At 38.4% G+C, this 27,999-nt stretch overlaps 1 protein-coding gene across 1 annotated transcript; it reads left to right on the forward strand.

Annotated features, from left to right (window-relative positions):
* Nucleotides 1-8,417: 8,417 nt before the first annotated feature.
* TMBIM4 (transmembrane BAX inhibitor motif containing 4) lies at nucleotides 8,418-27,649 on the forward strand. Its single transcript, XM_081249225.1, has 7 exons — nucleotides 8,418-8,592; nucleotides 17,187-17,295; nucleotides 18,694-18,799; nucleotides 20,043-20,076; nucleotides 22,619-22,736; nucleotides 26,800-26,845; nucleotides 27,382-27,649. The coding sequence occupies exons 1-7, from the start codon at nucleotides 8,496-8,498 to the stop codon at nucleotides 27,586-27,588; spliced, it is 717 nt and encodes a 238-aa protein (XP_081105351.1). The 5' UTR covers nucleotides 8,418-8,495; the 3' UTR covers nucleotides 27,589-27,649.
* The last annotated feature ends 350 nt before the right edge of the window (nucleotides 27,650-27,999 follow it).

Below are 27,999 nucleotides of genomic sequence, written 5' to 3' on the forward strand. Positions count from 1 at the left end.
TATATGAAAATATCCAGCATATTTGGGTCTAAAGATACTAGTAATTTTTCAGATCAAATGGCCTCAGGGCTTATTCTGAGCATTAGTCTCTCATCACATCATCTTTCTTGAATTTTTGCCTTTTTTTCCTCTATGATGATGCTTGGTATTTTCTTCCTATATTCGTGATTGTTTCTTCTGTTTTCCTAACTGACTCTTCCTCTGGCCTGTACTATGCACCCACAGGCTGAATTCTTGGATCTTTTTATTCCAGATGTTGGAGATTTCATATAATCTCATTTTCATCTATTATCTCTATGTGGACTACACTCATATATATATATATATCTTTTTTGCATGTGTTTTTTTTTGAATTTTTGAATTTTATTTTTTATACAGCAGGTTCTTATTAGTTATCCATTTTATACATATTAGTGTATATATGTCAATTCCAATCTCCCAATTCATCACACTACCACCCCCACTGCTTTCCCCCCTTGGTGTCCAAGTGTTTGTTCTCTACATCTGTGTCTCAATTTCTGCCCTGCAAACTGCAAACTAATATTTGTGTCTTCAGCCCTAGCCTGCCCTGCAGACTCCCTTCTCACTCCTGTCTCCAGTATTTGTTTATTTCATTTCAGTTTTCTGCTTTCATCTCAAATCAACACGCCCCAAACTGATCATTTTCTGAAAAATCAACTCCTTGTTTCTGGTGACATGGCCAAGGGAACTCTTAGTAATTTTGACTAATTGATTGATATATTCAAAAGAATTTTCTGAGCAACTGCTGTCAGACATTGTGCTAGGTGCTATATTTGATAAGTCACAAAATTTTTTCTTCTGTAATGTCTCTCATAAGTGTCTGAGTGTTTTCCAATTTGTCTTTACTAGTTATTTCTTTCTTTTTTTTTTTTTTTCAGAACATGGGCCTCTCACTGTTGTGGCCTCTCCCGTTGCGGAGAACAGGCTCCGGACGCGCAGGCTCAGCAGCCATGGCTCATGGGCCTAGCCGCTCCGTGGCATGTGGGATCTTCCCGGACTGGGGCATGAACCCGTGTCCCCTGCATCGGCAGGCGGACTCTCAACCACTGCGCCACCAGGGAAGCCCATGTTTGTGTTTTTTGAGTATCAAACCCATACTTATCCACTGAGACCAGTTGAGAAGTCACCACCTCTGTGTTGTAAATTGACTTGTGTAATACCAAAATATGTGCTTAAATCCTAACCCTTGGTACCTCTAAATGTGACCATAATTGGAAATAAAGTCTTTGCAGATGCAATCAAATCAAGATGGGGTCATACTGGATGAGGGTGGGCCTTAATCCAGTGACTGGTGTCCTTATAAGAAGAGGGAGATTTAGACATAGAGACACAGAAGGTAGAAGACCTAGTGCCACTGGAGAGACATGGCACAGATTCTAAGAGCTTCTAGAAGGAACTAACCCCGCTGACACCTGGATTTCTGACTTGTGGCCTCCAGAGCTGTGAGAAAAAAAACATCTATTGTTTTAAACCCCAGTTTGTGGTAATTTGTTACAGCAGCCCCAGCAAACTAAAACACTCTGTGAGGCCATTTATAACCTCCCCAAAGTTAATCATTCCTTTTTTGGTTCTATAACACTCAGTACTTATTTCCGTCATCACTTTTTGTTGTTGTTATTTCCTTGTGGGCTTGTTGAGGGTTGGAGTGTAGTGGGACAGCCCTAGTCATCTTTGGGTACCTTGCATACTGCTTGGCACAGGGTAATTACTCAACAAATGTCTAACAAATGAAAAAAGTGATGATTTTGCCTCTAGCCAATAATAATTACTGCTATCATTTACTGAGCACTTCCTCTGTACAGGGCGCTGTGTCAGTACTTTACATACTGTGTTCCAACTACAATATGCTGATACCAACTGAGTGTATTACAGGTGAATCTAACTCTAATACTCACTACTGGAGTTAGCATGGACCCCACAAGTTAAGGTCAAAGGCCTTCATTTCTGACACTAACTACCCAGAGTTAATACAGGTCCTTCAAGTTAAGGGCTCAGTCCCACATGACTAACCCCACTTCAGATGCCAGCTGCAAGTCTCAGGTATCCCAAATCTACATGTATTTCTGCCTATTTGACTACACATTTGAGAGTTCCCAGAATCCAGCCCCCACCAATTTGATAATTCACTAGAACAACTCAGGAAAACACTATACATATGATGACCATTTTATTATGAAGGACACAAATGAATAGCAAGATGAAGAGGTAAACAGCACAACAAGGTCTAGAAGAGTCCTGAGCTTCCTTGTCCCCTCCAGGTGTACCATCCTCCCAGGACATGGATGCTTTCATCAACCAACAAGCTCCCAGAGCCTCACTGTTTCAGAGTTTTTATCTAGGATTTTGTTACATAAGCATGATCGATTAAGTCATCAACCACTTGATTGAATTCAAGATCTAGGAGGGTGTGGCTGAAAGTTCCAACCCTCTAATCACAAGCTTGGTCTTTCTGGCTTGGCCAGCCCCTTCCTTGTAACTATCTCAAGGCCCACCTAAGTCACCTCATGAATTAGCATAAATTCAGATATGGAGGAAAGGGGTTCTTTGTGAATAACAAAAGATACTCTGATCACTCCAGAAATTCCAAGGTTTTTTGAAGCTCTGTGCCAGGAACCGAGAACAAAAACAAAATACATTTTTTATTATACCACACATATGTATTCACATGAGGGCTCCTTGAAGTAGGTATCTGTGCCATCTGCACGTTACAGATGAGGAAACTGAGGCTTAACCTCAAAACTGTGTTGCCTCTCTAGCCTAGCTTTCTCCCAATCCATTTTATTTCCAAATTCATCTACATTAAACAGAGATTTCATCACATTACTTCCTTAGTGACTCTCTATTACATAATAAAGTCTACTATTCAAGTTCCTCTAAAGTCTGTTTCATGGTGGTTGTGTTCATTTCTACCTCTGGCCATGCTTAATGCCTGCTTTTCCTCCCTCCTTCTAACATTCTCCGCATTCCTTAATAACTCTCAAATCCTACCTATTTAGATTCAGTGAGGGTGGGATAGTAGAGGACCTGCTATCACAGAGTTAAGTGCTTTACACATGTTGTCTCCAATGTTACATATGTTAATACTCCAGCAAACCCACAGTTTAGGTGTTCTGATTCTTAGTTTACAGTAGAAAAAATCCAGGCCTGGAGATATAAGTTTGGGTGCTTGAAAGTTAGTGAGTGATTGAGCTAGGATTCAGACTCAAATTTATTTAGCTCTAAAAGCCCATGCTCTTTTTCGGTAATTCATGAGATTTGTAAACCTCTACTGTTCTGGTCCCTAAACTTGAGTTGTAGATAAAACTCTAAAGATAAAAATTTTTTTTGAGATAGTAGCAGCTTGAGTCTCTACTTCCTTCAATGTTGAACGCAGATTATTATCTAAAAGCCAAAAAAAAAAAGGTTTTCGAGTCAATCTAGGAATAGGATAGAATTATTATAGTCTGGAAATAATCTAGAAGAGATTTGAGCCTGTAGTTGGTAGAACAAACATATTAAATGAAAAGGAGGGGAGAAAGAAGAAGAGACAGTAAGAAAGAAGAGGAAAGATGCAGGAAGAGGAGAGATGCAGATAGGTCTTTAAAACCACTGAAATTTGTTTAGATTAGTGACTTTATTTATGAAGCACTTTCTTTGAAATTGCAGCTTTAAAGGAATAGAGGAGGGAATTCCCTGGTGGTACAGTGGTTAGAGCTCTGTGCTCTCACTGCTGAAGGCTGGTGTTCAATCCCTGGTTGGGGAACTAGATCCCACAAGCCGTGTGGCCAAAACAAAAACAAAAACAAAAACAAAACAAAACAAAACCCAACGACAACAAATAAACTTGTTCTTGAAAATATAAGCTTAAAAAAATAGAGGATACTGAGTTATTGGATTCCATATCTGCAATTAAGTGCTTTATTGTCATAAGATAACTTTCTTATCTAAACTGAGAGGGAGCAAATAACTTTTGTCACTTTTAAAAACACAATTTAAAAATTTTAGTATAATACACAAAATAGTACACAAACCCTCAGTATAAACAGCTTGCTACATTATCACAAGGAAACATATGTAATCAGCCATCCCAGAAGTCCTTCTAAGTGCCTTCACCCAGTTCTTATCCCTTCTTACTCCCCAAAGATAATTTCCTGATGTCTAAGACCACAGGTTAATTTTGCTTGCTTTTTAATAATTAATTAATTAATTAATTAATGCATTGGGTCTTTGTTGCTGCATGCGGGTTTCTCACTGCGGTGGCTTCTCTTGTTGCAGAGCACGGGCTCTAGGCGTGTGGGCTCAGCAGTTGTGGCTCGTGGGCTCTAGAGCGCAGGCTCACTAGCTGTGGTGCACAGGCCTAGTTGCTCCGCGGCATGTGGGATCTTCCCGGACCAGGGCTCAAACCTGTGTCCCCTGCATTGACAGGTGGATTCTTAACCACTGCAACACCAGGGAAGTCCCCTTTTGCTTGCTTTTTTAACTTTACATAGAATCTCATAGTGCATATTCTTTGTATTTGGTTTCTTTTGCTTAACATAAGGTTTGTGAAGTTCATTCATGTTGTGTATAGTAGTAATTTGTTCATTTTCATTGTAGAAACTATGCAAGTATATGAACATACCACAATTTTTTAATCCATTTTACCAACAGTGGTCAGTTGGGTTGTTTCTAGTTTTTGGCTATTATGAATAAGGCTGCCCACCATTATTTTTTAACTTGCTATTTAATGTCATTTTAAGTAAAGAAAAAAATATCATTTAAAATTATTAGCACAAATTTTACCATTGATCTTTATATTGTGCAATGCCAGTTTTAAATGCAAAGTCATGTGTGGAATCATCAAAATTACATAATTTGTATTTCATAGCCTGTACATGCTTATGTTTTTCATTCTTAACTTCAACTGTGGAAAAGCTGCATGAAATTAACTCAAAATGTTTTTATTTCATTTCCTGTTATGTGCACAATCTACCAACACTCTCTACCTTCAGCTTCCAGATAAGGATGGACTAAAGGGAAAACAAACTATAGTTGTGCTATCTCTCTTTCCTTCTATATCTTCGTTTATAGTGTAAGCGGTTGGCTAATGCTGGGAAGTAGCACAAATTTTAAAAGTTATGATAGGATTCCTTGGTCATTCATGTTTCTTAGAACACCATTCTTTCTGCAAAGTAAATTCTGGTTGGTAAGGAAAGCTTGGCCTCTTTCAGCTGTTTTCACCCTCCCTCCCTTTCTCTTTACTAAGCTGCAGATGTAACGCATTTATCTTGTACTGTTTTCTTTTTCTTTTTCTTTTTTTTTGGCCATGCCGTGAGGCTTGTGGGGTCTTAGTTCCCCTACCAGGGATTGAACTGGGACCTCGGCAGTGAGAGCACAGAGTCCTAACCACTGGACCGCCAGGGAATTTAATCTTGTACTGGTTTCAATCTAGCCTAACTCCCATGCATTACAGGTCTAATAGAATTCTGCACTAATGGGGCTGCCTGAATGCTAAATGCAAATGGTTGGCATGGAAGAGTGTACACACTTATATATTGTGTGTAACTCTTCTGCTCATGCTCCGTTGTGCTTTCACTTATAAAACACAAGTTCAAAGGAAAAATTATGAAGAATTGCAAAATGGCGACAGTTGAACATTAAGTCAAATGCAAGGTCCTTCTAAAGCAGGGCCCTATGCAGTTGTACAAGTTACATGCCTATGAAGCCAGTTCTAGTTTAAGAGTTCCAGTTAATCCACAACCTTTTCAACACATGGTATTGTCAACCTCTTAACTTTAGTCATTTGGTGAATGTGTAGAGATATCTCATTGTGGCACTGATTTGCATTTCTCTGAACATTGAGGGTAAGCATCTTTTTATATGTTTATTAGTAATTTAGTGTGTGTGTGTGTGTGTGTGTGTGTGTGAGTGTGATGCCTGTTTGCCTATTTTTCTGTTGGCTGCCTGTCTCTCTTTTTTTCTTGATTTGTAACAATTGTTTTTATATTCTGGAAAGAAGCATTATGTATATTACATGGGTAGCAAATATCTTCCTCTGTTCTGTGACTTGCTTTTACTCTCTTATAGTGTATTTTGATTACTAGAAGTTCCTCATTTTAATATAGTTTAGTTTGTCAATCTTCTCCTTTGGGGTTAACTGCTAGTTTGTATCTGGTTTCAGAAATTTTTTCTTTCCTCCAAATCATATTTTCCTATATATCATCTTCTCAAAGTTTTATTGTTTTGTCTTTCACATTTATATCCACAATCCATCTGAAATTTACCTTTTGTAAATGGTAAGAGGGAGGAGATCAAATTTTGCTGATGGTGCTTTTAGTCAATAAGACAATGGGTTTGGACTTTCCTGGTGGCACAGTGGTTAAGAATCCGCCTGCCAATTCAGGGGACACGGGTTTGAGCCCTGGTCCAGGAAGAACCCACATGCTGCAGAGCAGCTAAGCTCATCTGCCACAACTACTGAACCTGCGCTCTAGAGCCCGTGAGCCACGATTACGGAGCCCGCAAGCTACAAGTACTGAAGCCCGCGTGCCTACAACCCATGAGAAGCCACCGCAATAAGCCTGTGCGCCGCAACGAAAAGTAGCCCCCGCTCGCCACAACTAGAGAAAAGCCGGAGCACAGCAACAAAGACCCAACACAGCCAAAATAAAATAAATAAATAAATAAAATATATAAAATTTTTTAAAAAAGCAAAAGAGTATGACATTAAAAAAAAAAAGATGGTGGGTTCCCAGTCCAACTCTGGTTAGTTCTATATAATAAATCCTATTATGACTTTATATTAAAATGAGTAATGTGTTTTTGAAATGCCTGTAACATCATAAAAGGTAAGGTTTTTTTGCTTGTCTTTATGGAAATGAGGTTAGTTCTTTTTTTTCGTTGTTTTATTTATTTTATTTAATTTATTTATTTTTGGCTGCATTGCTGTGCGTGGGCTTTCTTCTAGTTGTGGTGAGTGGAGGCTACTCTTCTCTGAGGTGCGCAGGCCTCTCACTGCAGTGGTTTCTCTTGTTGTGGAGCACGGGCTCTAGGCACGCGGGCTTCAGTAGTTGTGGCACGCGGGCTCAGTAGTTGTGGCTCGCGGGTTCTAGAGCGCAGGCTCAGTAGTTGTGGCTCATGGGCTTAGTTGCTCTGCAGCATGTGGGATCTTCCCAGAGCAGGGCTCGAACCTCTGTCCCCTGCATTGGCAGGTGGATTCTTAACCACTGCACCACCAGGGAAGCCCTGAGTTTAGTTCTTTAGACAAAAGCTCCCAATAACATCAAGTTTAAGGATTTGGTTTCAGAATAGACCGTTCCACAGCTATTCTGAGTTCTGCTTGCTAAGTCTTTTGAGTGTTATGGTTAAAGTGAGGATGGCAAATGTGGGTGTATCAAAGTAAATGCATCATAAAAATTCCAAGGGATCCTGGGATGACATTACTCTGTGTATATCTACACCTCATCTTTGTACTGGAATGACAGCAATACCATGAATATTCACTCTGATCCATCGTGTTCGCCACCATCATTTCTTTTATTAGTACAGCAACATCCCTTCTTCCCTGGCTGTGGTCATGACTCTACAATGTATTCTACATTTGGCAGTGATCTGGCCTTTATCTATTCAGCCTCATACTTTGCCATCTGTGCCCTACTCAAACTGAGCTCTGGGCTTCCCTGGTGGCGCAGTGGTTGAGAGTCCGCCTGCCGATGCAGGGGACACGGGTTCGTGCCCCGGTCCGGGAAGATCCCACATGCCGCGGAGCGGCTGGGCCCGTGAGCCATGGCCGCTGAGCCTGCGCGTCCAGAGCCTGTTCTCCGCAACGGGAGAGGCCACAGCAGTGAGAGGCCCGTGTACCGCAGAAAAGAAAAGAAAAGAAAAGAAAAAAACAAACACTGAGCTTTGCTCCCTGCTCCCCGCCGCTTTGCAGATGTTGGTCCCTTGAGAGCCTACCTACATCACTCCACTCTTCCCTGGTTGGCTCCGACTTGTCTTCCAGGATTAAGCATTATCTCATTAAGAAAGCCTGGTTTATAGAAAGTGCTCAATAATTTTAGGGATTGTTATTATTAAAAAATAGTGTAAATAAAATCAACTATACTTCAATAAAAATAATGTAATTAAAAGTTTCTCCCTAATGTGATTATTGACAGAGTATATGAATGAGATGGGTATTTGTTGAAAGGAAGGATGAATGGGACTTCGCTTTTATCACTTTTAGCAACTCACCAGGTCAGAAGATTGAAGAAGCTTGTGGAGGAAAATCTGAGAAAACCTTCACTTCAGATGACGCCGAGAATGTAACTCGTTTTCTCTCCCACCCTCATCTGAAGCCATCTCCTTTTTCTCAGCCTAACTGAAGTTTTGAGGCGAGATCATCGATTAGTTGGGGCTTGGCTCGGCCTCAGCCGCTCGGCTAGTTGGGTCTGGACCGCTTCCACCGGAAGTGGCTTGGAGGCAGTTGTGCTGGCGTTGTCTCAGCTCGGAAAGGTGGTTGGGTGTGCCGTTCTGACATGGCGGACACTGACCCCCGCTACCCCTGCTCCTCCATCGAGGACGACTTCAACTATGGCAGCTGCGTGGCCTCCGCCAACGTGCACATCCGAATGGGTAAGTCGCCGGGCCCGTCTCGGCCGCCCCTAGTCGGTCCCGCCGCGCCGCCGGCCTCTGAGGCGAGCATCCTCACCGGCCGGGCTCGGGGGAGAGCGCGGGTGTCCTGGGGTTGAGGGCAGTCTTCCCTTCTCCTGCCAGCCCCGCCGGCTCCGAGGAAGAGCGTTCTCCCTCCGCAGGGGCTCAGAGGGAGAGGCGGTGGTCCCCCAGCTGTGCGCTCAGAAACCTGAACCCATCGTGCCTTAAACCCTGTCTTCGGTGGAGAAGGGGACAGTTGAAAACCTCAGTAGCCTGAATTTGGCATCTTTCAGTTAAGAGAAACCTAGGGTTATTTTTTCGGTTAAAATAAGTTTACTATGTTATCACTGTGACATACACGTGAATGGAGTTATCTGCTTGGATGTTTTTGGTTTAGGGCGTGTGAACTTGTTTCCAGGTTCCATGTCCTTATCTTCTTTGCTGGATTGTAAGAAACTGTGAGGGCAGGGACCATATCTATCTCGTTTACTGTTTTCTCTCTGCAGGACCTAAAACTCAACATAGGTGTGAGTATTATTGAGGCACTTGCTGGAAATGGAAGATTCCTAGGTCAATCAAAATGCCATGTTAGTTATAAGTTATTATGTAATATCCAGCGGGTAGAAATTATTTTGAATTTAAAATGCTCGGCTTCATGTAAGTGGAATTCATTGTCCGCTCTAGTTCAGCCAATTGATCACAGAAGCTGCAGCAGATTTTCATCCTATCCGGCAGCTGGAACTTGTTCTGGGAGAGGACTTATGAAGCGCTCATGCGCTAAGAATCTTGATCTATATTTCTGGAAGTGAATTTTGGAACTATTTTGGCAATAGAACTCAGTTTTTTTAATAAAAAAATTTTAATTGTGATAAAATACATACTACATTAAAATTTTACCATCTTAACCATTTTTAAGTGTACAGTTCAGTGTGTAGTGTTAAATATATTCACATTGTTATGCAACTAATCACCAGAACTTTTTCATCTTGCAAAACTGAAACTCTGTACCCATCAAACAACTTGCCACTTTCCCCTCTCCCAAGCCCCACCACTCTACTTTTTTTGTTTTATGAATTTGACCACTCTAGATAACTTCATATAAGTGGAATCATCAGTATTCCGTCTTTTTGTGACTAGTATATTTCAATTAGCATATTTTCAGGGTGTGTTTATTTTATAGCATGCGTCAGAGTTTCCTTTTTAAGGCTGAATAATTTTCCATTGTATTATTTGTATATCAGGAAAATACAATTTTCCATTGTATTGCTTCTATTACTGCACCCTCACCAACACTGAGATCATCAAACTTTTTAGTATCTGGCAATCTGGTAGATCAGGGGTTGACAAACATTTTCTACAAAGGGCCAAATGGTAAATATTTTCAGCTTTGTGGATTCTAAGGACACTGTGGCACAGCTCTGCCATCGTGGTGCAAGAGCAGCTATAGAGGACACACACATGACAGTGTGACTGTGCCCAGTAACGCCTACAAGGTCAGGTGATGTGCTGGGTTTGGCCCTTAGCTGTAGTTTACTGACTCTTGTTGTGGGTAAAACATGTTATCTTGTTTTAATCTACATTTCTTTAGCTAGGTGAGTGAAGGTGAGCGTTTTTCTTTGTTTACACAACTTTATTGGGCTCCCTGCCAATATTAGGGATATAGCAGTACAGTTCTCTAGAGTTGTTATTCGGGTGGAGGAGTAGGGGAGATAGACCCTAAAGAGTCAAGCAAACAAATAGACTACTAACAGTGATAAGTTCTCTGAAGAAAAGAAACAGTGATGGAGTAGACTCTAGGGTCTAGAATAGCAGCAATTTTAGTTCAGGAATGGCCAGGAAAAGAACTCGTAAAGGAGATGGCAGTTGTGTTGTATTGGAAGGAGCTAGCCAGGCGTATTAGTTATCTATTGCTTTATTAAAAATTACCCCAAATTTTAGACGCTTAAAACAACACATAGTTATTGCCTCACACAGTTTCTGAGAGTCAAGAATCTGGGAGAGGTTTAGCTAGGTGGCTGTGGCGCAAGGTGTCTCATGAGAGTCCACTCAAGGAGTGGGCTGGGACTGCAATCAGCTAAGGCTTGACTAGCCTGGAGGATCCACTTCCTGGAAACCTCATTCATGCAGATGTTGACAGAGGCCTTAGTTCTTTGCCACATGACATTTCCATAGGCTGCATGAGTGTCATGGGCATGGTGGCTGGCTTCCTCAAGAGCAAGCAATCCGTGAGAGACCATCGAGGAAGCTACAGTGTCTTTTATGACCTAGTCATGGCAGTCCCACACACCATCACATCTTCCTTATTGTATTTATTAGAAGCAAGTTCCTAAGTCCAGTCCACATTCAAGGGGAGGGTATTTAGGCTCCACCTTTTGAAGATGTGTTAAAGAACTTACAGGCATATTTATTTCCCTCTGGCTACAAATTATTTTTCTTTCTTCCACATGCAAGCTAAGACCCTCCAAAAGTCTTATCCTATTATAACATCAGCTCAAAGTTCAGAATCTTGTCATCTAACGGTATGGATGAGGCTCCTTGGCTATGGTTCCTTAAGTATAGCTCCTATGAGTACATTTCCTCTCAGACTCTGTGGAACTAAAGAATTTTTTAATTACCTGTATCCACACACCCAACATCCAAAGGTAAGACAAGCATAATTTGGTGGTATTTTTGCCAATAATATTCTTCAAAAAACTTTGTGGGTCTCCTGTGATTCTTACTGAGGTTCACTCCATTAGATAAAAGCCACACCCAAATGTCTTAGAGTGAGTTTTGGCTGAGACTGATGAGTGACTATTTCCTCTCAGAAGCCCTATTGTTTGAATGATTTTTTCTGAGGTACAATGTTGGATATTTGTGAGGTTCGTTCTGTTTTGTTTTCTTTTCTTTTTGGCCGTGCCACGTGGCGTGTGGGATCTTAGTTCCCTGACCAGGGCTGGAACTCATTCCCCCTGCAGTGGAAGTGCAGAGTCTTAATGACTGGATCACCAGGGAAGTCCCTTTGTGAGGTTCTAACAAAGGATTTTATCATCACATGCTGTGTCATCTCTTGCATTTTAGTATGAGCAGCAAGAAGGCAGCAAGTGCATGCTCTGTCTGGAAATCTCCTTACTTTGATCACCACTTCATTAGGCACATCTTCTACTTTCCATGTTCCCACAGATGACAGTGTTGCTAAATTTTTTGACAGTACATAACAAGGATTCTGTTTCCTCCAGTTTCCGTAAGATTTTCCTCTTTTTAAGTCCTTACCCACAGCCTCCATAAAGGCGTCATCCTTCTATAGTCTCTTCAAGGCTCTTTGAGCTTTTACCTCAAAGACCTACCTACTTCTACCCACTACCTGGTTCCAAAGCCTCTTCCATATTTTAGGTTTTTGGTACAGCAGCATCCCACTTCCAGGTACCAAAATCTGTATTAGTCTTTACTGCTGTGTAACAAATTACCACAAAACTTAGTGGCTTGAATACATGTTTATTATCAGTTTCTAAGAGCCAGGTAGCTGCGAGACTCTAGCTCAGGATTTGTCATAGGTGTAGTCAGGATGCTGGCTGAGGCTGCAGTCATCCGAAGTCCCGATTGGTGGTGACGGATACGCTTGCAGGGAGGCACACTCACATCACTATGAGCAGAAGGCTTCAGTTTCTCACTGGCTGTTGGCAGGAGACCTCACTTTCTCATGGATCTTTCCAGAGGGCTGCTTGAGATTTCTCACAACATTGGCAGCTGGCTTCTCCTACAGTGTTCATTCTCAGTGGGGACAGTATTGCCTCCAAGAGGGTGAAAATTGGTTCCTGAGGTGGAGAGCAAAGAATCTCAGGTATTTCAATGGTTTGTAGCCTTCCAAAGAGTTGTGATACATAAACATATGTACAGTATATTTGTGGCATTAAATTTTTTTTTTTAATTTGGCCACGCCACTTTTGGGATGTGGCTTTTGGGATCCTAGTTCCCCGACCAGGGATTGAACCTGGGCCCCCAGCAGTGAAAGTGTGGAGTCCTCACCACTGGACCGCCAGGGAAGTCCCTGTGGCATTAACATTTTATTGGAGGGCTATTAGGATAAAAACGTTCAGAAGGCTTCTTAGATGGGCAACAAAAAAAGGTTGATAAACACTGCTCTAGAGCAAGTGATCTAAGAAAGAGCAAGTAGGTAGCCATATTGCCTTAAATTTTTTTTTTATTGAGGTATAGTTGCCTTTTATGACTTAGAAATAATACACACTGCCACTTCTGCCTTATTCTTTTTGTTAGAAGTGAGTCACTTGAAGGGAGTGTCAAAAGTTAAACCATCATTTCATGTAAAGAATGATAAGGGCATTTCAGGCAGAGGAAACAGCAAGGGCAAAGGCCCAGAAGCAGGAAGGATTTGGCATGTTTGGGGAACATAAAGGTGGCTAGTGAGGGTAATGCATGGTGAGGAAAAGGAAGAGTAGTAGGAGATGAGGTTAGAGAGGTTCCATATCATGTAGGGCCTGTAGGCCCTATAAAATCTTCAAAGTTTTATTCTAAGTTTAAGGGACACCATTAAAAGTAGTTAAGCAGGGCTTCCCTGGTGGCGCAGTGGTTGAGAGTCTGCCTGCTAATGCAGGGGACACGGGTTCGAGCCCTGGTCTGGGAGGATCCCACATGCCACGGAGCAACTAGGCCCGTGAGCCACAGCTACTGAGCCTGCGCGTCTGGAGCCTGTGCTCCGCAACAAGAGAGGCCGCGATAGTGAAAGGCCCGCGCACCGCGATGAAGAGTGGCCCCCGCTTCCCACAACTAGAGAAAGCCCTCGCACAGAAACGAAGACCCAACACAGCAAAAATAATAAATAAATAAATTACTAAAAAAAATAAAGAGCCCTTTAAAAAAAAAAAAAGTAGTTAAGCAGGGAGTCACGTGATATGGATTACTTTACAAAAAGATTGCTGACAGCTGTGGAGAATGGGTTGGGACTACAGGTGGGACCAGTGAAAGCGTAGAGACCAATTAGAAGGCTGCTCTAATAGTCCAGGTGAGAGATCATAAGACTGACTGGAGAGGCTGCAGAGGAGACCAGAGAGGTGGTCGACTTTGCAGGTGGAAGCTATGGTAGTTGTTGATGGATTGGGAAAAGGGAGGGGAATGAGAGATGACTCCTACATTTTTGGCTTGGGGGATGTTGGTGCTGGTTACAGATTGGGTAGAAATGAAGAGTTCCTGGTTTAGCCTGTTAAGTTTGAGTAGAAAGGGGAGAAGTAGAAGGGGAGAAATTAGGACTCAAAAAAAAAAAAAAAGAAATTGAAAGATTGCTGTTTGGCTTGTTTTCTTTTCATATTAGATCTTCTATTTTTCCCTGTGAGCTGCTTATGTATATCTTTTGCCACTTTTTATGTTAGTTATTCAAAATGGGTGTCAGGTGTTACTTTTTGTGAGATTTGATTTAAGTTCTCATTTTTAAAGAGTATAGAAAAGCTGTGATCTAGAGTATCTGCATAAGGATTATTTTTATGATGAATTTATTGGCTTAACATAGGTTTCTTTTTTTAAATTTATTTTATTTTTGGCTGCATTGGGTCTTCGTTGCTGCGTGTGGGCTTTCTCTAGTTGCGGCGAGCGGCGGCTACTCTTCGTTGCGGTGCGCAGGCTTCTCTTGTTGCGGAGCACGGGCTCTAGGTGCACGGGATTCAGTAGTTGTGGCTCGCGGGCCCTAGAGCGTGAGCTCAGTAGTTGTGGCACACTGGCTTAGTTGCTCCACAGTATGTGGGATCTTCCCGGACCAGGGCTTGAACCCGTGTCCCCTGCATTGGCAGGCGGATTCTTAACCACTGCGCCACCAGCGACGACCCCTGCATAGGTTTCTTTAAAACGTTTTTCTGTTACAAAAGTAATAAATATTTATTGGTGATATATTAAAAAAACACAGATTAGCAAAGAACTGAACATGGAAATCACCCTCAGTCATACTGCCCAAAGAAAACCATTATTAACACCTTCACTTGTATTCTTCCAGTCTTTTATCACATATGCACTTGTGCACACGCACATATACAAATAAACATTAAACACACTGTTTTGACTGTAGAACAGGTCCATAAAATGTTAAGGATTAACACTGACTTTCACTGCTTAACTGAGAATATATATTATGTGCAATGGGTTTGAATTACATAAGGTACATTGTAGGGTATCAGAAGTAAAGAATATGATTTTTTTATAGTCCAGAAAATCCCTTGGGGGAATAATGGTTTGACCTTTGGTTTAGAATTAAATTTGTGGAAACATAGCCCAAATAATTGCCTATGGCAGATTCTTTGCTTTTGTGAAAAAGGCAGAAACAACTTCCCAAAGCTTGCAGACATCAGGGCCTTTTTAAGAAAGTAAGTTGTAGATTGGTTGTGGAGATGAACACTATTTATCTCCTTTTTGTTCAAGATTACCTCTGCCTAGGCCAAAGTAGGACTGATTCTCACTATGACTGTGAGTCATTGGTTACGATATACGTTCATTAAAACCTGTTTAAGACATGAGGAAAAACTATGTTTTGGAAAGGGTGCCAGAAGGAAACACTGATTAATATTTAATTGCGGGGCCTTTAAGAATTAAATCTTGGGCTTCCCTGGTGGCGCAGTGGTTGAGAGTCCGCCTGCCGATGCAGGGGACATGGGTTCGTGCCCTGGTCCGGGAAGATCCCACATGCCGCGGAGCGGCTGGGCCCGTGAGCCATGGCCGCTGAGCCTGCGCGTCCGGAGCCTGTGCTCTGCAACGGGAGAGGCCACAACAGTGAGAGGCCCGCATACCACAAAAAAAAAAAAAAAAAAAGAATTAAATCTTTAGTATTTATGAAAATTCCCTTATTCTTATAAAATATTTATTGTATTACTCGATATTTGGCAGACATACCGTCAAAGCACTTCATCATTCCTTGAGGAACCAGGTCTTTGGTAGGAATTTTTTTCAAAGAGAACATGTATCATATTCGCCTTGTCATGAGAGTCAAGAGACAATATCACATCTTTTGTTGGGTAAAAGTCATTCAACAGTGTTTTTCTTGCCTAAGAACAATGCTCTATAGAAGTTATGTGGCTCCATTATTGTTTCAGAATAAGACCTTTTCCCTGACTGGCAAGATTCACTTTTCATTAATTCAATATACGTTTATTTAAAAGCAAATAAAATTTAATGAGTATTTATTCTGTGCCAACTCCTTGGCTGGGTGCTAGGAGTATAAAAATGAATATTATTATCCTATTATTAGGGAGCTTTTTAGTCTTTATAGTCTAATAGTGAAAGACAAGTAGACTTATCACTATAAAATAAAGTGACTAGAAGTATATTTAGGGTCCCTTGGGAACATGGGGAGGAACATTTAATTCAGACTGGGGAACTGAGAAAGGCTGAAATTTTTTTTTTAACATTTATTTATTTGTTTGGCCACGTCGGGTCTTAGTTGCGGCCTGTGGGATCATTTAGTTGCGGCATGCAGGCTCTTAATTGTGGCATGCAGGCTCTTAATTGTGGCATGCCAGATCTAGTTCCCTGACCAGGGATCGAACACAGGCCCCCTGCAGTGGGAGTGCCGAGTCTTAACCAATGGACCAATAGGGAAGTCCTGAGGAAGGGTGAATCTTGAAAGATGATTAGCAGTTTGTTAAGGAGAGATGAGAACTGTTGTTAATGTTTTTTTATTTCTGAAGCTGGTGGTGAGTTGGGTGTTCACTGTATCATTTATGTCATCTGTAGGTCAGAAGACGTTAATAAGTATTTTTAGATCATTAGGCCTTGGAGTTGATATATGGATATCGGTAATATTTTGAAAGTAAGAATTTCTAATATAGAAACTAGAGGTAAAGGTACTAGAAGTGAGAAATAAAAATAGGTGAGTGAAAGTAAGTTTAAATATTGTTCGCCTTTTATGGAGAATTTCATTTTGGGGAAACATTTGTATTCCTTGGAAATTAAGATTTCCTTTTTAATTTTATATCTAACCATATGCTTTCTATTCCTGCTTTTCAGTTTCAACATAGCTTCGTTCTTTAAATTGTTCTGTTTCTAATCTTTTGCTTTGTTGTATGTTTTACAAATATGCATTCAATGTTTTTTTATTTTGATGAAAACATTTGTATTCTGGCCCATTAACTTAATTTTTTTAAGCTCATGCTTCCTGGAGGATAGTTATCACTTAAAATTTTTGATTTTTTTGGGAGGCGTTTTTTGTTTTTAGTTTTAGTTACAGATTGCATTTTTTGGATTAAGATTTTTAAAAGAATTCAGGGTTTCCCTGGTGGCGCAGTGGTTGAGAGTCCACCTGCCGATGCAGGGGACACAGGTTCGTGCCCCGGTCCGGGAAGATCCCACATGCCACGGAGCGGCTGGGCCCGTGAGCCATGGCCGCTGAGTCTGCGCGTCTGGAGCCTGTGCTCTGCAGCGGGAGAGGCCACAACAGTGAGAGGCCCGCATACCACCAAAAAAAATAATAATAATAATAAAATAAAATAAAAAATAAAAAAGAATTCATATAACAATTTAATGTGTCTAAGAAGACATTTGATCTTGCTGTTCTCTGATAAATGCTTAAGAAAATAGTCATGTGTAACTTTTTTCTCTTTCAGCCTTTCTAAGAAAAATCTATAGCATCCTTTCTCTGCAAGTTCTCTTAACTACAGTGACATCCATGCTTTTTTTATACTTTGATTCTATACGGACATTTGTTCATGAAAGGTAAGGTAATGAATGACATGGTTCTGACTCATTTTCAGCCGTTGCAAATCACTGAAAGGGCATAATATGAGCAAAGTTAGTTTTTTTTTTTTTCTGTTAACTTTTAAGGTTAGAACGTAAAAAAGGTTCATTATTAACTCTTGTAAATAAGTTTTAATAAGGAAAATGTTCTACAATATGGTATTTACCTCTAAACTTTTTAGCTTAATTTCATAGGGTTAAATCCTCATCTCCTGGAATAGTATTAAGAATTTTTAACTGTGTATGCAGTTTTTTTAAGTCTTAGTTTTTTTTTGTGTTTATTAGACTTATGTTTATTAGACTTATGTCCTGTCCCCAAAGCCCAAGACAGTGCTTGAAAAGTAAAGATACTTAAAAAAAGTTTAACTTACCTTAGTGTTGGATCACAACTAGGAAAATTTCACTGAAAAGTTTTCAAAGGAGTTCCATATGATTCATCCCTAATTTGTTTAAGATCTGACCTCCAAAATAATTATTTCCACAGCTAAAAGTAATATAGGTTCTTTATATTAAAGGAAAGGAAAAGTAGAGAATGAATATTTTCTTAGAAGTAGATAATTTCTATTCTCCCTTTACCAAAGGGGAATCTTGAACTATTAGTTTGCTATTTGGAGTAAAGTTCTTTAATTTAAATTACAGCTATATAGTAAATACCCTAAAAAAAGTAGTTAGGTACAAAATTGGTTTATTATTTAATAGTTTTTATGTATTGTATTTTAGTTTAAAAAAGCAGTATGCTAATTGCAAAAATTATTCAAGTATGTTAGAAGTTCATGAAGTAAAAAGGCTGTCTTCCCCATTCATTGTGGAGAAGATTCTTCTTTTTTTTTTTTAATTAATTTATTTTTATTTATTTATTTTTGGCTGCATTGGGTCTTTGTTGCTGCTCACGGACTTTCTCTAGTTGTGACGCATGGGGGCTACTCTTTGTTGCAGTGTGTGGGCTTCTCATTGCAGTGGCTTCTCTTGCGGAGCCTGCGGGCTTCAGTAATTGTGGCACGTGGGCTCAGTAGTTGTGGCTCACAGGCTCTAGAGTGCAGGCTCAGTAGTTGTGGTACACGGGCTTATTGCTCTGAGGCATGTGGGATCTTTCCGGACCAGGGCTCGAACCTGTGTCCCCTGCATTGGCAGGCAGATTCTTAACCACTGCGCCACCAGGGAAGTCCCTGTGGGGAAGATTCTTTGTCTTCCTGCTCCTCCCCATCTCACAGTCCTCAAATATTCCCCATGGAAAAATAATTTCCTTTGACAGTTTGGTGTAGATCCTTTCAGATTTTTTTCCCCTGTACTTTCACAAATACATAGACAAATTTTATTAAATTGGATAAAACTATAGTGTTTTTTAACTTGAGAATGATTTAATTTTTTGTCTTTCAGTCCTGCCTTAATTTTGGTGTGTGCCCTTGGATCTTTGGGTTTGATTTTAGCCTTGACTTTAAACAGACATAAGCATCCCCTTAACCTGTACCTGCTTTTTGGATTTGTGAGTACTTTGACAATATCTGTTCCTTTAACATTTATTCCTGAGTTTTAGATTTATTTATTTAATTGAATGCATATACATATGTTACAGTAACAGGACAAAATTAATGAGTTTTTAAAAAAATTCAAGGCTTTACCTTTATGATAATCTTCTATCAGATAAAATCTAACTAGAGTAAGCATATAAAACAAAGATACGTAATTAAGGGGAAAGAGAAGCTAGAGGATGAAGCTCAATATCCCTAACTCTTATTTAGGATATGAGTTTAGCTACTTTTGACATGGCTTAAACAATGACAAAATAACAATGGCTTAAACAAGATGGTTTACTTCTCTTTCATATAAAAATCTGAGTGACTGTTAGGGAAGTTCTCAGGGGCCCATTCATCTGCTATGGTTCAGACATTTCTAAAGTGTTGCATGGTATAAGATAGCTCACCACCATATCTACATTCTATCCATTTATTTAAAAAAAATGAAAAGAGAAAGGAGAGAGCAAGCCTTTTTGCTTTTTGAAGTTGTATGCCTCTCTGCTCACATTCTGTTGACTAGAATATAGTCTTGTGACCAGATCCAGCTGCAAGGGAGGCTGAAAAATGTAATGATTAATCTGAACAGTTGTGTGTTGAGACAAAAATTCTGTTACTAAGGAAGAAAGAAAAAAAGAATATTCAGAGACAGTTTCAAGACTCTGCCACACCAAAGTACTACTTAAATATTCTTCCTGTGTTTGTGTGAGGTAGTGAGGTTTTTATAAATGTGCATGTGATTTGCAGTTTCATTTTTATTTATATTATAGTGAGTGAGAAAAATAGAATTTTCCATATTACTTTTAGAATCTTCCTGTTACAGATATGAAAAATCTAGTTGAGTTCAAGGAGTAATGGGATCACAGTTAGAATCTAAATATTCTCACAGGAGTTCCCTGGCAATCCAGTGGTTAGGACTTAGCGCTTTCACTGCCGTGGCCTGGGTTCAGCCCTGGTCAGGAAACTTAAGATCCTGCAAGCTGTGCTGCACAGCCAAAAAAAAAAAGGAATTCTGAATATTCTCACTTAATACATTGAGGTCTCATTTTCATTATGGTGGGCTTATTATCTGTCCCATATACTTCACAAGGCTGCTCTGAAGCTAAAATGAGATCATGCATATGGAATCACATTGAACTCCTGGAAATTAGAACATGTGCATAACATAGTATAAATTTTACATGCATCTATGTAATTTCAATTTCTTTTTCTTAGACACTGTTGGAAGCTCTGACTGTGGCCTTCGTTGGTAAGCCATAATTGTGCTTCCATATGTTACAGTAACTTTTTAATGTGGGTAAATGTTTTGGATAAAAACGTGTTTGGGGCTAAAGCTTACCATCATGGAATGTCATATTAAAAAATATGGCATAGGATGAAGAATTCCTAAAATATAAGCAAATATTAAATGTTTATGTAGTTAACTGAGTTTAGAGGAAGTGGAAAAGAATTAGGAAAACAATAGGAATAAGAACAATACTCATTTTGTTTATCCATTTGTGAAAATAAGACAACCATAGCTAATCTTTTCCCTTATTTAAAGGGAGCTTAGAAGAACTGATAACATGTTTGGAGCCATGTACTTTCATCACATAAGCTCAGTATCTCAAATTGTCTGCATTGAACTGTACTTTATTATATCCTCATATTTCATCAAATGGCACTACAAGAAACAGTGTCCATTTCTGTTTTGTATTTTGTGTTAAATATATATTTAAAAGGAAGTATCTGTTATAGTTACTTGATGTGCTCTATGTAATGCCTCAAAAAGTTTTGTGATTTATTAACAATAAAAATTCTGATTAACTCAGAAAGATTAATCTGGCGTACTAAAAAGATCAGAATTGACTATTACTCTCAATAACAGTAAATTGTTGATCCTTATTATTAATATATTTATCTCTTCCTATTTTGTCATTACTGTTTTTAACTTTTTTATGCCAGTTTTATTGAACCTATTTTTTGGTAATTCATCTCTTCCTTTTATAAAAGAATCAGAGTATAAATAAATAATAATAACTAAAAAAATAGGATTGAAATTTCTCAGCATAAAAAGGAAGTATTATTAATATTTACTTATTATTAGTGTTATTATCTATTAATGTTACTATTAATGTTATTATCAAGTCCATCTCTGTCGTCTCTGGCTCCCACCATTTGTAAGGGATGTAGGAGAGAGATTTATTTCAGGGTTATTGGAATCCACCTAATCTTACACTGAAATTTCTAATGAGAAGCAAAAGTGATTTCATGGTTTACCTTTTCTTTGTTCATCTTCCTAACCCTGTAATGGCATAAGTAGAGAAAGTCCAATTAGTTAGCATTTAGGAATAGAAAGAACTGAATAATTAATCCCCCTCAAATTAAAAATTACTTAAATGGGGCTTCCCTGGTGGCTCAGTGGTTGAGAGTCCGCCTGCCGATGCAGGGGACATGGGTTCGTGCCCCGGTCTGGGAAGATCCCACGTGCCGCGGAGCGGCTGGGCCCGTGAGCCATGGCCGCTGAGCCTGCGCCTCCGGAACCTGTGCTCTGCAACGGGAGAGGCCACAGCAGTGAAAGGCCCACGTACCACAAAAAAAAAAAAAAAAAAAAAAAAATTACTTAAATGGTTTTGGGTTCAAAGTACATAATTTCCTTTAAAGAGGTTATAAGTTAGTATTCTGTTAAAATGTTAAGCAGTTGTATTATAATAGCCCTAGTCAATCCAGATGGTCATACTAAAACTTCAGAAGGGAATTCAATATATATTCAGTAAACCCCCAATAATGTACTCCAAGATAAAGCAGATTTGGATATAAAGCAATTAGTGATTGGTTTCTGTTCCCTATGGTGTTGGTAAACAGCAGACAGCCCCAGATAGCCCCAATATTTTTCTTGCCTAGGAATTCCCAGCCAGCCACAGGACCCAGAACCATCCCTACTGATATATATATGTATTTTTTAACTTTTTATTTTATATTGGAGTATAGTTAATTAACAATGTTGTGTTAGTTTCAGGTGTACAACAAAGTGATTCAGTTATACATATACATGTATCTATTCTTCTTCCAATTCTTTTCCCAATTAGGTTGTTATAGAATATCCTATTGATATTTAAGCCAGAGTTGACAGTCACCACTGTCAACTATGGTGATAAACTGCAGGGGGACAGAAATGGGTGAGAATCATTTCACCATATCCCCCAAACTCCTAAACCAACTAGTTGTGTAATATCTCTCTAGTCATTTCTTTAACTTCATAATAACGTGAAACCTTATGTTGCATATTTTGGAGCCTGTTTATTGCACTATGGGTGTGGTTTTACTGTACCAGTATTGAAGACTGAATAAGGAATCTTTCCATAATTGTTTTTATTAGCAAGTAGTACAGGACAAAATAAGGCATTTCTGTTATATGACAGAAAAAAAACTTTTTTTTTACATCCTCCCATACACTAATATTTCTTTTTTTAAAAAATAGAAGTATAGTTGATTTATAATATTTTATTAGTTTCAAGTGTACAAAGAAACCAATACTTCTTAAATTTAACATCTTTATTGGGGTATAATTGCTTTACAATGGTGTGTTAGTTTCTGCTTTATAACAAAGTGAATCAGCTATACGTATACATATATCCCCATATCCCCTCCCTCTTGCGTCTCCCTCCCACCCTCCCTATCCCACCCCTCTGGGTGGTCACAAAGCACCGAGCTGATCTCCCTGTGCTATGTGGCTGCTTCCCACTAGAAAAAAACTTTTATATTGAGTATGTTTATATGTATTTTAAATCAGTGTTTTGTAATTTTTACAGTTACTTTCTATGATGTGTATATTGTTCTGCAAGCTTTTATACTGACTACTGCAGTATTTCTTGGTTTGACTGTATGTACTCTACAATCTAAGAGAGATTTCAGCAAGTTTGGAGCAGGGTAAGTTATATATGTCCTGGTTATGATAGATAAGTATATTTAGTATTACCTAGTTTTGAGAGAAATTCTATACTGTTAGCTTTGGATACTTTAAAAATAGAGGGTAATGAGAGGTCATCCCTTTGAGTACTAGAGCCAGGCCCTACTCTCCCAGAGCATGCTAGGAGATGGAAAGTGGCTTTGAATCTTTTGCTTCCCCCGTATTGAAAGGGAAGTGAATGCGAAAAAATTTAAGCCTTCTAGAGAGGCTAGGCTTGCATGCTTTATAAATGGTATGAAATTTACCTAAATTATTTAGATCTTTGTCTTAGCATAAATGTTACCAAATGTTACCATCTACATCTTTGTGGCAAAAGCAAGGTAATTGTGACCCAGGAGTCTGCATGAACTTTAAAATCTTTTTGATCCATCTAAATTAACCTGTATCATTCTTCAAACTAATTAATATAGGGAATGATCCTTTTTATACTAGGATCATGGTACTGTATCGCCCTCACCTTGGTAAGAATGCATAGACTCTTTCCTAAGTTCACAGTGGCCTTCTGTTGGCACATAATCACTCAAACATTTTCTGTTCTTTTTCCGGTTACAACACTAAAAATTTACAACTGGTCTACTTTTACAAAACTTTCTTTCCTCCCCCTTTTTTTCTGGTAATCCAGATTACCAGAAGTCTCTATGGGGGTAAAATATAGTTGGTCAGCCAACACTGACAATTGTGCAGGATGCTTATAGTTGTATTAGAATGGAGTTTGATTTAGGGAGAGGCAACATTTTTTTTTCCTTTCCTGTCTTATATGTATGTTGGGGGGGATGTTTTTTATATATTTGTATGTTGTATATGATTTATGATGTATATGTAGTTTCTCTCTCTGCTTCTTCCCATCCCTATCTCCATATGCACCCCTTCCTCCCATCTGCTCTACTATAGTCTCTAGAACTCCTTATAAATCTTCCTTATATTTTAGCCTCTTCAGAATAAATTCTTTCTTCTTCCTTATCTCAGCTGAAACTCAATCCCTCCCTGAGAACACTGTTCTCAAGCTGCTCATTCCCCACACCCTATGTTGTTTGGGGTGGGGGGTTAGTATTGAAAACTGCTTCAGTCCCCTAATGCTCCTTTCATTATTCCTCAGCATGCTGGACATTCATTGCTTTAAGGTTTATGCTGTCTGGCTATATGCTTCATACTCTTGCTCATTCCTATTACTCATTCCCTTTTTGGTCAAGTCTCCCTCATGCTTTAAAGACGTTAGCATCAAACTGCATTTTAGGCCCATCCATCACCTTAGCTTCTTGATGTCTCTGGACCTCTTCTACTTTGGCAGCTTTCATCTTCCTGCCGTGTCCACATCATAGACATCACATCATAGTGATTGTCATCACTAGGGGTTGTTCCATTGCTGAAATCTTAAATATCAGTGTCTCATTTTCTTTCTTCACCTTCTGTCCTCTATTTCTTTCATTTCTTTACTCCCACAACACCTGTCTCCTATGCCTGTTCTTCAGCTACTGCTATTGCTGTTATAAACCACTCTTCATCTCAGACCTAAGTGTCGCATGTCTTCTACTTAACATCCATGAAATTCTGCCAGACTAACTTACTAGCTTACAAGTAGGTAAACTTTCAGTTGCTTTACAGTTCTTAATACCACCTTTCCCATACTCCTTGGTGCAGAAGCTTTGGAGTTTCCCTAGGGTTTAAGTATGAAAAAGCAGGTCCTGAGTCCTTTTCAATCCTGAAGGATCTATACGGTGAGGTGGCAAGATACATCAGTCTAACTTAAGTATAACAGATGTATCCAAGAAATTCTGTGGCCATTCCAGCAAGAAAACTGAGAGCTGGAATCTCACCATGCCCTTGATTCACCAAAGTGGATTATAATACTATGTATGTTTAATTTCTGATTTAATTCTGTTGTTAAAGAACATATTTTATATGATTTCAGTCTTTTGGCATTTATTAAGATTCATTTTATGATATCGGTAAATGTTCTTTGTGTACTAGAGGAGAATGTATATTTTGCTGTTGTTAGATGAGTGTTTAATAAATGTCAATTAGGTCAAGTTGCTTGATAGCATTATTCAAGTCTTCTGCAGGCTTACTAATTTTCTGCCTGCTTATTCTATCAGTTAATGTGAAAGTGGTGTTGAAATCTCCAACTACAAGTATGGCTTGGTTTGTTTCTCCTATTCTGTAAGTTTTGCTTCCTGTTATTTGAAGCTCTGTTTTTATATGCATACATATTCAGGATTGTATGTCCTCTTGATGATCCCCTTATCATCATGAAGGGGTTATCTCTGGTAATATTCTTGCTCTAAAATCTACTTTGTTAAGATAGCCACCCCAGCTTTCTATTGATTGTGTTAGCATGGTATATCTTTTTCCATCCTTTTATATTTAGCTTATTTGTGTCTTTAGAGTTAAAATCGTTTTCTCGCAGGCAGCATATGGTTGGATCTTACTTTTTGTCCAATCTGATCATCTCTGCTATTAATTGGCTTGTTTAGACCATTTATATTTAATGTGATTTTTGATATGGTTGGACTTAAGCCTACTCTGTTGCCACTTGTTTTCTTTCTGCTTGTCCTATCTATTCTTTGTTACTTTGTTTCTTTTCTCCTCTTTTTCTTTTGGATTATTTAATTCCATATATCTCCTTTATTAGTTATTAGCTGTAGTTCTTTTAAATAGAGGTTGCTTTAGGTTTTACAGTATACATCTTTAAATCATCATAGTCTGCCTTCAAGAATATACCATTTCATGCGCAGTATACGTAGGTTGCTTCTCTTTACCTTTGTGCTATTGTTGCCATAACTTAGTTCCACGTATGTTATAAACCTCATGATACATTGTTATTATTATTTTTGCTCTTTTATTTTTAAATCTTTAAGAGATTTAAAATATAGACAAAGCCTTTTATGTTCACCCACATATTTACTGTTTCTGTTGTTCTCCATTTCTTTGTGTAGATCCAAATTTCCGTCTAATACTTTTCTGTCTGAGGGATTTCATTTTAACATTTCTTATAGTGCTGGTCTGTTGGTGTCAGCTTTTGAGTGTCTGCAAAAAAAATCTTCATTTTACTTCTGTTTTTGAGAGTAGTTTTTGCTGGTGCAGAATTCTAGGTTTGGGTTTTTTCTTACTTTCAGTACTCTAAAGATGTCACTCCACTGTATTCTGGCTTGTGTAGTTCTGACAAGAAGTCTGCTTTTTTATCTTTGTGCCTCTACATAATATGTCTTTTATCCCCTAAATACCTTTAACATTTTCTTCGTAATTTTCAGTAATATGATTAACATTTTCAGTAATCTGATTATGATATTCTGTGGTGTGTTTTTCTCACGTTTCTTCTGCTTCTTGGATCTGTCAGTGTAAAGTTTTAATCAAATTTGGAACATTTTGGGCCATTATTTCTTCAACCATTTTTATGTTCCCCTTCTTCCTCCTCTCAGTTGAGACTCCAACTACATATTTGCTAACCGTCTTGATGTCGTCCCACAGGTCACTGGTGCTCTGTTCATTTTTTTTTTCCTAGTCTTTTTTTCTCTGATTTCATTCTGGTTAGTGTCTGTTGCTGTTTTCCAGTTCAATAATCTTCTTCAGTGTCTAAACTGTTGTTAACCCCAATCACTCTAATGGATATGCAAGTTCACAGAATAATTTGTTATTGTTATTTGGTTAAAAAAGGGCAATTAAAAAAAAGGCAATTTTGTTTCATTTGTTCATTTATAGATTTTCTAGAAGTTCTATAGCTCTAGAAGAATTAAAATACTTCTAATGATTTTTGGCTTATATCAATATTTATGTTCCAGTTGAAAACTTTAAAAATGATACTCTTAAACTAGTTTTGTACCCATAAAAACAAATGTTGAATAGATAGCTGTTCTTTCCATTTCTGGGTGTTCTACAGTATTCATTGTACAGTAAAGACTTCTTACATTTCAATTATTCTTTGGCAAATATCAGGATGGATTTATTTCTTTAGAAAATGTTGAATGGGTTTACAAAGTTTTTTGGTTAGGAACAATATTCTAAATTATTAATATTTTGTTTTTATAGACTATTTGCTACTTTGTGGATTTTGTGCTTGTCAGGAATCTTGAGGGTAAGTTGTTTTAGGATGGTAACTTGAAATATAAATAATCTCAAAAAGCTATAAGAAGCATCTTATGGTCAGACACTTGGTTATAATTATCTGGGAACATTTGTATGTAGAATGATTTTAAAATGATATTTTAAAAAATCAAGGTCTTATGCCAATATTATTGATGGAAAGGAAGATGAATGAACAAATGAGTTAAATTACATAGAAAGAGGCCCTCACTTGTAATTGCTAACCTTCAAGTGGCACATGTAATTCTGAATAAGAAATATATTTTAAATTATTTATATTTGGAATGCTACTGTTCAAAGACAGGTGGGTAATTTAATAAAAGGAGGATATCCATTGGTTCATCCATTCACCCTTTCATACAACAGTAGTGGACCTGCCTTGCCTTTTTCTACTTTTAACATTTGTATTCAAAGTTGTACAGAATTATTAAATACATAGGTAGAATATATACCTTAAGAGCAAGTAACTTAAGTATTCTTAATGCTGTTTTTAAATCTAAAATTATTATTTTAATCTCTTGCCTATAGTTATTTTTTTACAGTGAGACAGTGGAGTTGGTCTTGGCTGCTGTAGGAGCCCTTCTTTTCTGTGGATTCATCATCTATGACACACACTCCTTGATGCATAGGCTGTCACCTGAAGAGTATGTATTAGCTGCCATCAGCCTCTACTTGGATGTCATCAATCTATTCTTGCACCTGTTGCGGGTTTTGGAAGCAGTTAATAAAAAGTGATTGAAAGCAGTGTATAGAAACTGATTCATTAAGTAATAAAGTTTGAGATATAACTATTAAATACTTTTAAGATTTTATTTGTATGCCATGTACTATATTATAAAGTATAAATCTCCTTTTACTGGGAGATTTTAATCTTATTTAGAAAGGAAAAAGTATAAAAGATAAATTCCAGAGAATTATTCAGTATTAAAATTATATTAAAATGTTAATGACATTTCATTATAAAATGATATATTAAAAACTAAAATTCTGCTTGACAGATATTTTGACATAAAATTTAATTTAATATTATTAGTTTTTTAAAGTATAGGTTTCATTTAAAAATTATAGCAGTATACCAGTGACCAGTGAAACTTCGGTAAATTCCTGACTGCATTAGTTTGCTAGGGTGTCATAACAAAGTACCAA

This window comes from Mesoplodon bidens, assembly GCF_964165515.1.
Source record: "Mesoplodon bidens genome assembly, chromosome: 11".
In the NCBI taxonomy this organism is placed as follows: domain Eukaryota; kingdom Metazoa; phylum Chordata; class Mammalia; order Artiodactyla; family Ziphiidae; genus Mesoplodon; species Mesoplodon bidens.

Excerpts from the sequence above, each read along its gene's own strand:
- TMBIM4 (XM_081249225.1), top strand. The coding sequence starts at position 8,496 with ATGGCGGACACTGACCCCCGCTACCCCTGCTCCTCCATCGAGGACGAC. Across the intron at positions 17,296-18,693 it reads CGGACATTTGTTCATGAAAG|TCCTGCCTTAATTTTGGTGT; the intron begins GTAAGGTAATGA and ends TTTGTCTTTCAG. Across the intron at positions 20,077-22,618 it reads TCTGACTGTGGCCTTCGTTG|TTACTTTCTATGATGTGTAT; the intron begins GTAAGCCATAAT and ends TAATTTTTACAG.